This window comes from Salmo salar, chromosome 11 (assembly GCF_965601325.2).
Source record: "Salmo salar chromosome 11, fSalSal1, whole genome shotgun sequence".
In the NCBI taxonomy this organism is placed as follows: domain Eukaryota; kingdom Metazoa; phylum Chordata; class Actinopteri; order Salmoniformes; family Salmonidae; genus Salmo; species Salmo salar.
In genome coordinates this window covers 124,668,013-124,682,838 of record NC_138301.1, presented here as the reverse complement: position 1 = coordinate 124,682,838, position 14,826 = coordinate 124,668,013, and the positions used below count along the sequence as shown (strand labels likewise).

The window sequence follows — 14,826 nt, the reverse complement described above, 5'->3', positions numbered from 1 at the left end:
TCCTGTTAGCTACCTGTTTCCTGGTGTTGGTGTGTCCTGTTAGCTACCTGTTTCCTGGTGTTGGTGTGTGATGTTAGCTACCTGTTTCCTGGTGTTGGTGTGTGATGTTAGCTACCTGTTTCCTGGTGTTGGTGTGTCCTGTTAGCTACCCGTTTCCTGGTGTTGGTGTGTCCTGTTAGCTACCTGTTTCCTGGTGTTGGTGTGTCCTGTTAGCTACCTGTTTCCTGGTGTTGGTGTTTCCTGGTGTTGGTGTGTGATGTTAGCTACCTGTTTCCTGGTGTTGGTGTGTGATGTTAGCTACCTGTTTCCTGGTGTTGCTGTGTCCTGTTAGCTACCTGTTTCCTGGTGTTGGTGTGATGTATGCTACCTGTTTCCTGGTGTTGGTGTGTGGTGTTAGCTACCTGTTTCCTGGTGTTGGTGTGTCCTGTTAGCTACCTGTTTCCTGGTGTTGGTGTGTCCTGTTAGCTACCTGTTTCCTGGTGTTGGTGTGTGATGTTAGCTACCTGTTTCCTGGTGTTGGTGTGTCCTGTTAGCTACCTGTTTCCTGGTGTTGGTGTGTCCTGTTAGCTACCTGTTTCCTGGTGTTGGTGTGTGATGTTAGCTACCTGTTTCCTGGTGTTGGTGTGTCCTGTTAGCTACCTGTTTCCTGGTGTTGGTGTGTCCTGTTAGCTACCTGTTTCCTGGTGTTGGTGTGTGATGTTAGCTACCTGTTTCCTGGTGTAGCCGTTGGTGTGTCCTGTTAGCTACCTGTTTCCTGGTGTTGGTGTGTCCTGTTAGCTACCTGTTTCCTGGTGTTGGTGTGTCCGGTTAGCTACCTGTTTCCTGGTGTTGGTGTGTGATGTTAGCTACCTGTTTCCTGGTGTTGGTGTATCCTGTTAGCTACCTGTTTCCTGGTGTTGGTGTGTCCTGTTAGCTTCCTGTTTCCTGGTGTTGGTGTGTGATGTTAGCTACCTGTTTCCTGGTGTTGGTGTGTGATGTTAGCTACCTGTTTCCTGGTGTTGGTGTGTGATGTTAGCTACCTGTTTCCTGGTGTTGGTGTGTCCTGTTAGCTACCTGTTTCCTGGTGTTGGTGTGTCCTGTTAGCTACCTGTTTCCTGGTGTTGGTGTGTAATGTTAGCTACCTGTTTCCTGGTGTTGGTGTGTCCTGTTAGCTACCTGTTTCCTGGTGTTGGTGTGTCCTGTTAGCTACCTGTTTCCTGGTGTTGGAGTGTCCTGTTAGCTACCTGTTTCCTGGTGTTGGTGTGTGATGTTAGCTACCTGTTTCCTGGTGTTGGTGTGTGATGTTAGCTACCTGTTTCCTGGTGTAGCCGTTGGTGTGTCCTGTTAGCTACCTGTTTCCTGGTGTTGGTGTGTGATGTTAGCTACCTGTTTCCTGGTGTTGGTGTCTGATGTTAGCTACCTGTTTCCTGGTGTTGGTGTGTGATGTTAGCTACCTGTTTCCTGGTGTTGGTGTATCCTGTTAGCTACCTGTTTCCTGGTGTTGGTGTGTCCTGTTAGCTTCCTGTTTCCTGGTGTTGGTGTGTGATGTTAGCTACCTGTTTCCTGGTGTTGGTGTGTGATGTTAGCTACCTGTTTCCTGGTGTTGGTGTGTGATGTTAGCTACCTGTTTCCTGGTGTTGGTGTGTAATGTTAGCTACCTGTTTCCTGGTGTTGGTGTGTCCTGTTAGCTACCTGTTTCCTGGTGTTGGTGTGTCCTGTTAGCTACCTGTTTCCTGGTGTTGGTGTGTCCTGTTAGCTACCTGTTTCCTGGTGTTGGTGTGTGATGTTAGCTACCTGTTTCCTGGTGTTGGTGTGTGATGTTAGCTACCTGTTTCCTGGTGTAGCCGTTGGTGTGTCCTGTTAGCTACCTGTTTCCTGGTGTTGGTGTGTGATGTTAGCTACCTGTTTCCTGGTGTTGGTGTGTCCTGTTAGCTACCTGTTTCCTGGTGTTGGTGTGTCCTGTTAGCTACCTGTTTCCTGGTGTTGGTGTGTCCTGTTAGCTACCTGTTTCCTGGTGTTGGTGTGTGATGTTAGCTACCTGTTTCCTGGTGTTGGTGTGTGATGTTAGCTACCTGTTTCCTGGTGTTGGTGTGTCCTGTTAGCTACCTGTTTCCTGGTGTTGGTAGGTCCTGTTAGCTTCCTGTTTCCTGGTGTTGGTGTTGATGTTAGCTACCTGTTTCCTGGTGTTGGTGTGTCCTGTTAGCTACCTGTTTCCTGGTGTTGGTGTGTGATGTTAACTACCTGTTTCCTGGTGTTGGTGTGTCCTGTTAGCTACCTGTTTCCTGGTGTTGGTGTGTGATGTTTCCTGGTGTTGGTGTGTCCTGTTAGCTACCTGTTTCCTGGTGTTGGTGTGGGATGTTATCTACCTGTTTCCTGGTGTTGGTGTGTCCTGTTAGCTACCTGTTTCCTGGTGTTGGTGTGTCAGGTTAGCTACCTGTTTCCTGGTGTTGGTGTGTGATGTTAGCTACCTGTTTCCTGGTGTTGGTGTGTGATGTTAGCTACCTGTTTCCTGGTGTTGGTGTGTGATGTTAGCTACCTGTTTCCTGGTGTTGGTGTGTCCTGTTAGCTACCTGTTTCCTGGTGTTGGTGTGTCCTGTTAGCTACCTGTTTCCTGGTGTAGCCGTTGGTGTGTCCTGTTAGCTACCTGTTTCCTGGTGTTGGTGTGTGATGTTAGCTACCTGTTTCCTGGTGTTGGTGTGTGATGTTAGCTACCTGTTTCCTGGTGTTGGTGTGTCCTGTTAGCTACCTGTTTCCTGGTGTTGGTGTGTCCTGTTAGCTTCCTGTTTCCTGGTGTTGGTGTGTGATGTTAACTACCTGTTTCCTGGTGTTGGTGTGTCCTGTTAGCTACCTGTTTCCTGGTGTTGGTGTGTGATGTTTCCTGGTGTTGGTGTGTCCTGTTAGCTACCTGTTTCCTGGTGTTGGTGTGGGATGTTATCTACCTGTTTCCTGGTGTTGGTGTGTCCTGTTAGCTACCTGTTTCCTGGTGTTGGTGTGTCAGGTTAGCTACCTGTTTCCTGGTGTTGGTGTGTGATGTTAGCTACCTGTTTCCTGGTGTTGGTGTGTGATGTTAGCTACCTGTTTCCTGGTGTTGGTGTGTGATGTTAGCTACCTGTTTCCTGGTGTTGGTGTGGGATGTTATCTACCTGTTTCCTGGTGTTGGTGTGTCCTGTTAGCTACCTGTTTCCTGGTGTTGGTGTGTCAGGTTAGCTACCTGTTTCCTGGTGTTGGTGTGTCCTGTTAGCTACCTGTTTCCTGGTGTTGGTGTGTCATGTTAGCTACCTGTTTCCTGGTGTGTCCTGTTAGCTACCTGTTTCCTGGTGTAGCCGTTGGTGTTGATGTTAGCTACCTGTTTCCTGGTGTTGGTGTGTCCTGTTAGCTACCTGTTTCCTGGTGTTGGTGTGTGATGTTAGCTACCTGTTTCCTGGTGTTGGTGTGTCCTGTTAGCTACCTGTTTCCTGGTGTTGGTGTCTGATGTTAGCTACCTGTTTCCTGGTGTTGGTGTGGGATGTTAGCTACCTGTTTCCTGGTGTTGGTGTGTCCTGTTAGCTACCTGTTTCCTGGTGTTGGTGTCTGATGTTAGCTACCTGTTTCCTGGTGTTGGTTTCTGATGTTAGCTACCTGTTTCCTGGTGTTGGTGTGTCCTGTTAGCTACCTGTTTCCTGGTGTTGGTGTATCCTGTTAGCTTCCTGTTTCCTGGTGTTGGTGTGTCCTGTTAGCTACCTGTTTCCTGGTGTTGGTGTGGGATGTTAGCTACCTGTTTCCTGGTGTTGGTGTGTCCTGTTAGCTACCTGTTTCCTGGTGTTGGTGTGTGATGTTAGCTACCTGTTTCCTGGTGTTGGTGTGTCCTGTTAGCTACCTGTTTCCTGGTGTTGGTGTGTGATGTTAGCTACCTGTTTCCTGGTGTTGGTGTGTCCTGTTAGCTACCTGTTTCCTGGTGTTGGTGTGTCCTGTTAGCTACCTGTTTCCTGGTGTTGGTGTGTCCTGTTAGCTACCTGTTTCCTGGTGTTGGTGTGTCCTGTTAGCTACCTGTTTCCTGGTGTAGCCGTTGGTGTTGATGTTAGCTACCTGTTTCCTGGTAGTGTCCTGTTAGCAACCTGTTTCCTGGTGTTGGTGTGTCCTGTTAGCTTCCTGTTTCCTGGTGTTGGTGTGTCCTGTTAGCTACCTGTTTCCTGGTGTTGGTGTGTGATGTTAGCTACCTGTTTCCTGGTGGTGGTGTGTGATGTTAGCTTCCTGTTTCCTGGTGTTGGTGTGTCCTGTTAGCTACCTGTTTCCTGGTGTTGGTGTGTGATGTTAGCTACCTGTTTCCTGGTGTTGGTGTGTGATGTTAGCTACCTGTTTCCTGGTGTTGGTGTGTCCTGTTAGCTACCTGTTTCCTGGTGTTGGTGTGTGATGTTAGCTACCTGTTTCCTGGTGTTGGTGTGTGATGTTAGCTACCTGTTTCCTGGTGTTGGTGTGTGATGTTAGCTTCCTGTTTCCTGGTATTGGTGTGTCCTGTTAGCTACTTGTTTCCTGGTGTTGGTGTGTGATGTTAGCTACCTGTTTCCTGGTGTTGGTGTGTCCTGTTAGCTACCTGTTTCCTGGTGTTGGTGTGTCCTGTTAGCTACCTGTTTCCTGGTGTTGGTGTGTGATGTAAGCTACCTGTTTCCTGGTGTTGGTGTATCCTGTTAGCTACCTGTTTCCTGGTGTTGGTGTGTGATGTTAGCTTCCTGTTTCCTGGTGTTGGTGTGTCCTGTTAGCTACCTGTTTCCTGGTGTTGGTGTGTGATGTTAGCTACCTGTTTCCTGGTGTTGGTGTGTGATGTTAGCTACCTGTTTCCTGGTGTTGGTGTGTCCTGTTAGCTACCCGTTTCCTGGTGTTGGTGTGTCCTGTTAGCTACCTGTTTCCTGGTGTTGGTGTTGATGTTAGCTACCTGTTTCCTGGTGTTGGTGTGTCCTGTTAGCTACCTGTTTCCTGGTGTTGGTGTTGATGTTAGCTACCTGTTTCCTGGTGTTGGTGTGTCCTGTTAGCAACCTGTTTCCTGGTGTTGGTGTGTGATGTAAGCTACCTGTTTCCTGGTGTTGGTGTGTGATGTTAGCTTCCTGTTTCCTGGTGTTGGTGTGTCCTGTTAGCTACCTGTTTCCTGGTGTTGGTGTGTGATGTTAGCTACCTGTTTCCTGGTGTTGGTGTGTCCTGTTAGCTACCTGTTTCCTGGTGTTGGTGTGTGATGTTAGCTACCTGTTTCCTGGTGTTGGTGTGTCCTGTTAGCTACCTGTTTCCTGGTGTTGGTGTGTGATGTTAGCTACCTGTTTCCTGGTGTTGGTGTGTCCTGTTAGCTACCTGTTTCCTGGTGTTGGTGTGTGATGTTAGCTACCTGTTTCCTGGTGTTGGTGTGTGATGTTAGCTACCTGTTTCCTGGTGTTGGTGTGTGATGTTAGCTTCCTGTTTCCTGGTGTTGGTGTGTCCTGTTAGCTACCTGTTTCCTGGTGTTGGTGTGTGATGTAAGCTACCTGTTTCCTGGTGTTGGTGTGTGATGTTAGCTTCCTGTTTCCTGGTGTTGATGTGTCCTGTTAGCTACCTGTTTCCTGGTGTGGTGTGTGATGTTAGCTACCTGTTTCCTGGTGTTGGTGTGTCCTGTTAGCTACCTGTTTCCTGGTGTTGGTGTGTCCTGTTAGCTACCTGTTTCCTGGTGTTGGTGTGTGATGTTAGCTACCTGTTTCCTGGTGTTGGTGTGTCCTGTTAGCTACCTGTTTCCTGGTGTTGGTGTGTCCTGTTAGCTACCTGTTTCCTGGTGTTGGTGTGTCCTGTTAGCTACCTGTTTCCTGGTGTTGGTGTGTCCTGTTAGCTACCTGTTTCCTGGTGTTGGTGTGTCCTGTTAGCTACCTGTTTCCTGGTGTTGGTGTGTGATGTTAGCTACCTGTTTCCTGGTGTTGGTGTTGATGTTAGCTACCTGTTTCCTGGTGTTGGTGTGTCCTGTTAGCTTCCTGTTTCCTGGTGTTGGTGTGTGATGTTAGCTACCTGTTTCCTGGTGTTGGTGTGTGATGTTAGCTACCTGTTTCCTGGTGTTGGTGTGTGATGTTAGCTACCTGTTTCCTGGTGTTGGTGTGTGATGTTAGCTACCTGTTTCCTGGTGTTGGTGTGTCCTGTTAGCTACCTGTTTCCTGGTGTTGGTGTGTGATGTTAGCTACCTGTTTCCTGGTGTAGCCGTTGGTGTGTCCTGTTAGCTACCTGTTTCCTGGTGTTGGTGTGTGATGTTAGCTACCTGTTTCCTGGTGTTGGTGTGTCCTGTTAGCTACCTGTTTCCTGGTGTTGGTGTATCCTGTTAGCTACCTGTTTCCTGGTGTTGGTGTATCCTGTTAGCTACCTGTTTCCTGGTGTTGGTGTGTGATGTTAGCTACCTGTTTCCTGGTGTAGCCGTTGGTGTTGATGTTAGGTAGGTATCTCCTCCTTCCCAGTAGAGTCTGGACAAAACCCTTCTTCACACAGCTACGCACTGTCTCCTTCAGGAACCTATGGATACCTGGACACACACACAGTAAATCACTCACTCAGTAAATCACTCACAGTGAATCACACTCACTCACTCACTCACAGTAAAACACACACACAGTAAATCACTCACAGTAAATCACACACACAGTAAATCACTCACTCAGTAAATCACACACACAGTAAATCACACACAGTGAATCACACTCACTCACTCACAGTAAAACACACACACAGTAAATCACTCACAGTAAATCACTCACTCAGTAAATCACTCACACAGTAAATCACTCACACAGTAAATCGCTCTCAGTAAATCACTCACTCAGTAAATCACTCACTCAGTAAATCACTCACTCAGTAAATCACTCACTTAGTAAATCACACTCACAGTAAATCACACTCACAGTAAATCACACTCACAGTAAATCACACTCACAGTAAATCACTCACACAGTAAATCACTCACACAGTAAATCACTCACACAGTAAATCACTCACACAGTAAATCACTCACATAGTAAATCACTCACATAGTAAATCACTCACATAGTAAATCACTCACATAGTAAATCACTCCCAGTAAATCACTCCCAGTAAATCACTCCCAGCCAGCCAGATCAGTGTGTGTACCTGTGTATCGGTCCTTGAAGCTCTCGATATAAGCCCCTGCATCGTCCTCCTCTATCCCCATCTGCTCTCCCAGAGACTTGGCTCCCATCCCATATATTATACCATAACATATCTACACACACACACACACACACACACACACACACACACACACACACATAGACACACACACATAGACACACACACATAGACACACACACACATAGACACACACACACATAGACACACACACATAGACACACACACATAGACACACACACACACACACACACACACACACACACACACACACACACACACACAGACACACACACACACACACACACACACACACACACACACACACACACACACACACACACACACACACATAGACACACACACACACACACACACACACACACACACACACACACACACACACACACACACACACAGACACACACACACACACACACACACACACACACACACACACACACACACACACACACACATAGACACACACACACACACACACACACACACACACACACACACACACACACACACACACACACACACACACATAGACACACACACACACACACACACACACACACACACACACACACACACACACACACACACACACACACACACACACTATAATGAACAAACATCAAGTTGGAAACAAATGCAGTGTGTTACTGGGTAGCAGGAATTCTCCCTCGTGGGGACATTTCTCAGATTCCCACAATGGCTGCTTTGGGGTTATGTTGAATAGAAATACATTTTAGGTCCCCACAAGGACAGTAAAACTGTATCCTGTGTGTGTGTGTGTGTGTGTGTGTGTGTGTGTATATGTGTGTGTGTGTGTGTGTGTGTGTGTGTGTGTGTGTGTGTGTGTACCTGTTTAGCCTGTTGTCTCAGCTTGTCGTCTACAGTCTCCAGCTGAATGTTCTTCCATTCAGCAGCGATGCAGCGGAACACATCAGCTCCTCCATTCAACACCTGACACACATTTAGACAAGGTCAAAGTAGCATCACCAAGCTGTGTGTGTGTGTGTGTGTGTGTGTGTGTCTGTGTCTGCGTGTGTGTGTGTGTGTGTGTGCGTGTCTGCGTGTGTGTGTGTGTGTGCATGTGTGTGCGTGTGTGTGTGTCGGTGTCTGCGTGTGTGTATGTGCGTGACCTGTAGCAGACGTCTGTCCTTAGAGAGGTGAGCCAACACTCTGAGCTCCAGCTGGCAATAATCTGCTGCTAATACCATCCCTCCTGGAGAGAGGAGGGAGAGGAGAGGAGGGAGAGGGGGGAGAGGAGAGGAGGGAGAGGGGAGAGGGGAGGGAGAGGGGGGAGAGGAGAGGAGGGAGAGGGGGGAGAGGAGAGGAGGGAGAGGGGAGGGAGAGGAGGGAGAGGAGAGGAGGGAGGGAGAGGAGGGAGAGGAGGGAGGGGGGAGGGGGGAGGGAGAGGAGAGGAGGGAGGGAGAGGAGGGAGGGAGAGGAGGAGAGGAGGGAGAGGGGAGGGAGAGGGGGGAGAGAGGGGGGAGAGGAGGGAGAGGGGGGAGAGGAGAGGAGGGAGGGAGGGAGAGGAGAGGAGGGAGGGAGGGAGAGGAGGGAGGGAGGGAGAGGAGAGGGAGAGGAGAGGAGGGAGGGAGGGAGGGGAGGGGAGAGGAGAGGAGGGAGAGGGGAGGGAGAGGAGGGAGGGGGAGGAGAGGAGAGGAGAGGAGGGAGAGGGGAGAGGAGAGGAGAGGAGGGAGAGGGGGAGGAGAGGGAGAGGGAGAGGAGAGGAGGGAGGGGGGAGGGAGAGGAGGGAGAGGGGGGAGGGAGAGGAGGTAGAGGAGAGGAGAGGGGAGGGAGGGGGGAGGGAGAGGAGGGAGAGGAGGGGGAGAGGTGAGGGGGGAGAGGTAAGGAGAGAGAGGAGAGGTAAGGAGAGAGAGGGGGGGTAAGGAGAGAGAGAGAGATGGGGGAGAGGAGAAAGAGCGTGGGGGTGACCAGGGATGGGAGAGGGATGGATAGACAGAGGTAGGGGCAGAGTGGGGAGAGAGAAAGAGAGAGAGAAGGGGGAGGGGAGAGCAAGAGAGAAGGGGGAGAAAGAGAGGGAGCACGAGAGAGAGAGAGGGGGGAGGGAGAAAGAGAGAGGGACGGAGAGAGAGAGGGGGGAGGGAGAAAGAGAAGCATACCAATTAGGATCTGGCTAAAAATATTTGAATCAGTTATAGAACCCATTGCCCTTTATGGTTGTGAGGTCTGGGGTCCGCTCACCAAACCAAGAATTCACTAAAATGGGACAATCACCAAATTGAGACTGCATGCAGAATCCTGCAAAAATATCCTCCATGTACAACGTTAAACACCAAATAATGCATGTAGAGCAGAATTAGGCCGATACCCACTAATTATCAAAATCCATAAAAGAGCCGTTAAATTCTACAACCACCTAAAAGGAAGCGATTCCCAAACCTTCCATAACAAAGCCATCACCTACAGAGAGATGAACCTGGAGAAGAGTCCCCTAAGCAAGCTGGTCCTGGGGCTCTGTTCACAAACGCAAACAGACCCCACAGAGCCCCAGGACAGCAACACAATTAGACCCAACCAAATCATGAGAAAACAAAAAGATAATTACTTGACACATTGGAAAGAATTAACATAAAAACTGAGCTAACTAGAATGCTATTTGGACCTAAACAGAGAGAACACAGTGGCAGAATACCTGACCGCTGTGACTGACCTACATTTAAGATCTTTGACTATGTACAGACTCAGTGAGTATAGCCTTGCTATTGAGAAAGGTCGCCGTAGGCAGACCTGGCTCTCAAGAGAAGACAGGCTACGTGCAACACTGCCCACAAAATGAGGTGGAAACTGAGCTGCACTTCCTAACCTCCTGACAAATGTATGACCATATTAGAGACACATATTTCCCTCAGATTACACAGATCCACAAAGAATTAGAAAACTAAGCCAATAATAATAAACTCCCATGTCTATTGGCGTGAAATACCACAGTGTGCCATCACAGCAGCAAGATTTGTGACCTGTTGCCACAAGAAAAGGTCAACCAGTGAAGAACAAACACCATTGTAAATACAACCCATATTTATGTTTATTTATTTTCCCTTTTGTACTTTAACTATTTGCACATCGTTACAACACTGTATATAAACATAATATGACATTTGAAATGTCTTTATTCTTTTGGAACTTCTGTGAGTGTAATGTTTACTGTAAAACTTTTATTGTTTATTTCACTTTTGTTTATTATCTATTTCACTTGCTTTGTTAATGTTAACATATGTTTCCCATGCCGATAAAGGCTTTTACATTTTAAATTGAGAGAGGGAGGAGTGAAATTAGGAATAACCCTGACCCAAAGACTGTTTTAGCAGCACCATTGAGGCCTTTCACCATTTTGAAGTAGTCAACTGGATCGAAGAAATATTGCAGCTATTCAATACAACTTCGTTAATCCCCGAGGGGCAATTCGTTCAGGGATGACAGGGTGCTTCAAACAGGACAGACAGGCAGACGGACCGACAGAAGGACGGACGGACGGGCAGGCAGGCAGACACGCAGGCAGACAGACACGCAGGCAGACATGACATGATACCATTAGTATAGACTCTCTGTGGCCTGGCAGTAAGCTGTCTGACATGGTACCATTAGTATAGACTCCCTGTGGCCTGGCAGTAAGCTGTCTGACATGGTACCATTAGTATAGACTCTCTGTGGCCTGGCAGTAAGCTGTCTGACATGGTACCATTAGTATAGACTCTCTGTGGCCTGTCTGACATGGTACCATTAGTATAGACTCTCTGTGGCCTGTCTGACATGGTACCATTAGTATAGACTCTCTGTGGCCTGTCTGACATGGTACCATTAGTATAGACTCTCTGTGGCCTGTCTGACATGGTACCATTAGTATAGACTCTCTGTGGCCTGTCTGACATGGTACCATTAGTATAGACTCTCTGTGGCCTGTCTGACATGGTACCATTAGTATAGACTCTCTGTGGCCTGTCTGACATGGTACCATTAGTATAGACTCTCTGTGGCCTGTCTGACATGGTACCATTAGTATAGACTCTCTGTGGCCTGTCTGACATGGTACCATTAGTATAGACTCTCTGTGGCCTGTCTGACATGGTACCATTAGTATAGACTCTCTGTGGCCTGGTAGTAAGCTGTCTGACATGATACCATTAGTATAGACTCTCTGTGGCCTGGCAGTAAGCTGTCTGACATGGTACCATTAGTATAGACACTCTGTGGCCTGGCAGTAAGCTGTCTGACATGGTACCATTAGTATAGACTCTCTGTGGCCTGGTAGTAAGCTGTCTGACATGGTACCATTAGTATAGACTCTCTGTGGCCTGTCTGACATGGTACCATTAGTATAGACTCTCTGTGGCCTGTCTGACATGGTACCATTAGTATAGACTCTCTGTGGCCTGGTAGTAAGCTGTCTGACATGGTACCATTAGTATAGACTCTCTGTGGCCTGGCAGTAAGCTGTCTGACATGGTACCATTAGTATAGACTCTCTGTGGCCTGTCTGACATGGTACCATTAGTATAGACTCTCTGTGGCCTGTCTGACATGGTACCATTAGTATAGACTCTCTGTGGCCTGTCTGACATGGTACCATTAGTATAGACTCTGTGGCCTGTCTGACATGGTACCATTAGTATAGACTCTCTGTGGCCTGGCAGTAAGCTGTCTGACATGGTACCATTAGTATAGACTCTCTGTGGCCTGTCTGACATGGTACCATTAGTATAGACTCTCTGTGGCCTGTCTGACATGGTACCATTAGTATAGACTCTCTGTGGCCTGTCTGACATGGTACCATTAGTATAGACTCTCTGTGGCCTGTCTGACATGGTACCATTAGTATAGACTCTCTGTGGCCTGGCAGTAAGCTGTCTGACATGGTACCATTAGTATAGACTCTCTGTGGCCTGTCTGACATGGTACCATTAGTATAGACTCTCTGTGGCCTGTCTGACATGGTACCATTAGTATAGACTCTCTGTGGCCTGTCTGACATGGTACCATTAGTATAGACTCTCTGTGGCCTGGCAGTAAGCTGTCTGACATGGTACCATTAGTATAGACTCTCTGTGGCCTGTCTGACATGGTACCATTAGTATAGACTCTCTGTGGCCTGTCTGACATGGTACCATTAGTATAGACTCTCTGTGGCCTGTCTGACATGGTACCATTAGTATAGACTCTCTGTGGCCTGTCTGACATGGTACCATTAGTATAGACTCTCTGTGGCCTGTCTGACATGGTACCATTAGTATAGACTCTCTGTGGCCTGTCTGACATGGTACCATTAGTATAGACTCTCTGTGGCCTGTCTGACATGGTACCATTAGTATAGACTCTCTGTGGCCTGTCTGACATGGTACCATTAGTATAGACTCTCTGTGGCCTGTCTGACATGGTACCATTAGTATAGACTCTCTGTGGCCTGTCTGACATGGTACCATTAGTATAGACTCTCTGTGGCCTGTCTGACATGGTACCATTAGTATAGACTCTCTGTGGCCTGTCTGACATGGTACCATTAGTATAGACTCTCTGTGGCCTGTCTGACATGGTACCATTAGTATAGACTCTCTGTGGCCTGTCTGACATGGTACCATTAGTATAGACTCTCTGTGGCCTGTCTGACATGGTACCATTAGTATAGACTCTCTGTGGCCTGGCAATTAAAACATCCATAATCCATGAGAAGGACATGGTTGAGATTGAACTAGGATGGCCGGCTGCATGGTGTTAAATGCAGACGGAGATGAGCTCTATGGTGTGAGGGGGAGGAGTTACCTGTGAAAGGTGTGAGGGGGAGGAGTTACCTGTGAAAGGTGTGAGGGGGAGGAGTTACCTGTGAAAGGTACAAAGGCGTGTCTCATGCTGACGGAGAAGGCCACGCCCCCTTCAGGAGGAGGTCTGATCAGCCTGGAACGGCCCCTACTGAGAAGAACGAACACATATTTTTGGCACAGAACATCATTAGCTTATTCTGTGGATTGTTTTTAAGCACCCAGGCCCAGAGTCAGGAAGCACGACATCTGAGCAGTTCAGCAAATACCAAACAGCTGATTGTTGACTTGCGGCTGTCAGTGAGCATACAAATACAATTGTGGGTAAACAGTTTGGAAAGCAAACGGAAAGGCCTACTGAAAAGAGGAGAATATCATCTGTCCGTAGCTCCCAAAATTATTTCTCAACTCCAAACATTTAGCAAACAGCACCATTTAAGTAACCAGCCGGAGTATCTTGATTTGAGCCTGAGTGGACATTTGTTTGGGTGAGTCAGCGAGTGGACATTTCATTGGGTGAGTCAGCGAGTGGACATTTCATTGGGTGAGTCAGCGAGTGGACATTTCATTGGGTGAGTCAGCGAGTAGACATTTCATTGGGTGAGTCAGCGAGTGGACATTTCATTGGGTGAGTCAGCGAGTGGACATTTCATTGGGTGAGTCAGCGAGTGGACATTTCATTGGGTGAGTCAGCGAGTGGACATTTCATTGGGTGAGTCAGCGAGTGGACATTTCATTGGGTGAGTCAGCAAGTGGACATTTTAAATGATTTATACTTTTACTTTTGATACTTAAGTATATTTTATCAATTACATTTACTTTTGATAGTTAAATATATTTAGAACCAAATACTTTTAGACTTTTACTCCAGTAGTATTTTACTGGGTAACTTTCACTTGGGTAACTTTCTATTAAGGTATCTATACTTTTACTACAGTATGACTATTGGGTACTTTTCCCACTACTGGTTATTCCCACCCAGTCCGGCGGCCATCTTGTGAAGGTTAGGGTTAGTAGTTATAAATAGTTATTCCCACCCAGTCCGGCGGCCATCTTGTGTAGGTTAGGGTTAGTAGTTATAAATAGTTATTCCCACCCAGTCCGGCGGCCATCTTGTGAAGGTTAGGGTTAGTAGTTATAAATAGTTATTCCAACCCAGTCCGGCGGCCATCTTGTGAAGATTAGGGTTAGTAGTTATAAATAGTTATTCCCACCCAGTCCGGCGGCCTTCTTGTGAAGGTTAGGGTTAATAGTTATAAATAGTTATTCCAACCCTGTCCGGCGGCCATCTTGTGAAGGTTGGGGTTAGTAGTTATAAATAGTTATTCCCACCCAGTCCGGCGGCCATCTTGTGAGGGCGGGCTCTCCTCCACCACAGAGGCCATCTGGATCTCAAAGTCCTTCGGAACGTTCTGGATGTTTGGCTCTGTGAAGCTCACTCTGCCTGTGGACAGACACGAATCCATCACAACATACACAAGCAGACTGATGTATAAATAATTAGTGTGTACACTACACTACACTATGCTACGCAACACTACATTACGCTACGCAACACTACGCTACGCTACACTACATTACGCTACGCTACACTACATTACGCTACACTACACTACGCTACACTACATTACGCTACGCTACACTACATTACGCTACGCTACACTACACTATGCTACACTACATTACGCTACGCCACGCTACGCACATTACACTACATTACATTGTAGTCATCCATCAGTACATTCATCTCCAGATAGATAACCTGTAGCAGGGGGTGTTACCTGTAGCAGTGTGTGTTACCTGTAGCAGGGTGTTACCTGTAGCAGTGTGTGTCTGGGAGACGGGGTGTTACCTGTAGCAGTGTGTGTGTGTTACCTGTAGCAGTGTGTGTCTGGGCGACGGGGTGTTACCTGTAGTAGTGTGTTACCTGTAGTAGTGT

General features: G+C 47.7%; 1 protein-coding gene across 1 annotated transcript in view; it reads right to left on the bottom strand.

Annotated features, from left to right (window-relative positions):
- The window catches only part of polq (polymerase (DNA directed), theta), a 122,044-nt gene that overhangs the window by 16,458 nt on the left and 90,760 nt on the right, over positions 1-14,826 (bottom strand). Inside the window, exons 27-32 of the mRNA XM_082957597.1 lie at positions 14,220-14,331; positions 12,950-13,038; positions 8,250-8,332; positions 7,969-8,070; positions 7,078-7,189; positions 6,354-6,475 (exon numbers count right to left, since the gene is read on the bottom strand). Of these exons, the coding sequence (XP_082813723.1) occupies positions 6,354-6,475; positions 7,078-7,189; positions 7,969-8,070; positions 8,250-8,332; positions 12,950-13,038; positions 14,220-14,331 (620 nt within the window). The remainder of the gene's footprint in view (positions 1-6,353; positions 6,476-7,077; positions 7,190-7,968; positions 8,071-8,249; positions 8,333-12,949; positions 13,039-14,219; positions 14,332-14,826) is intronic.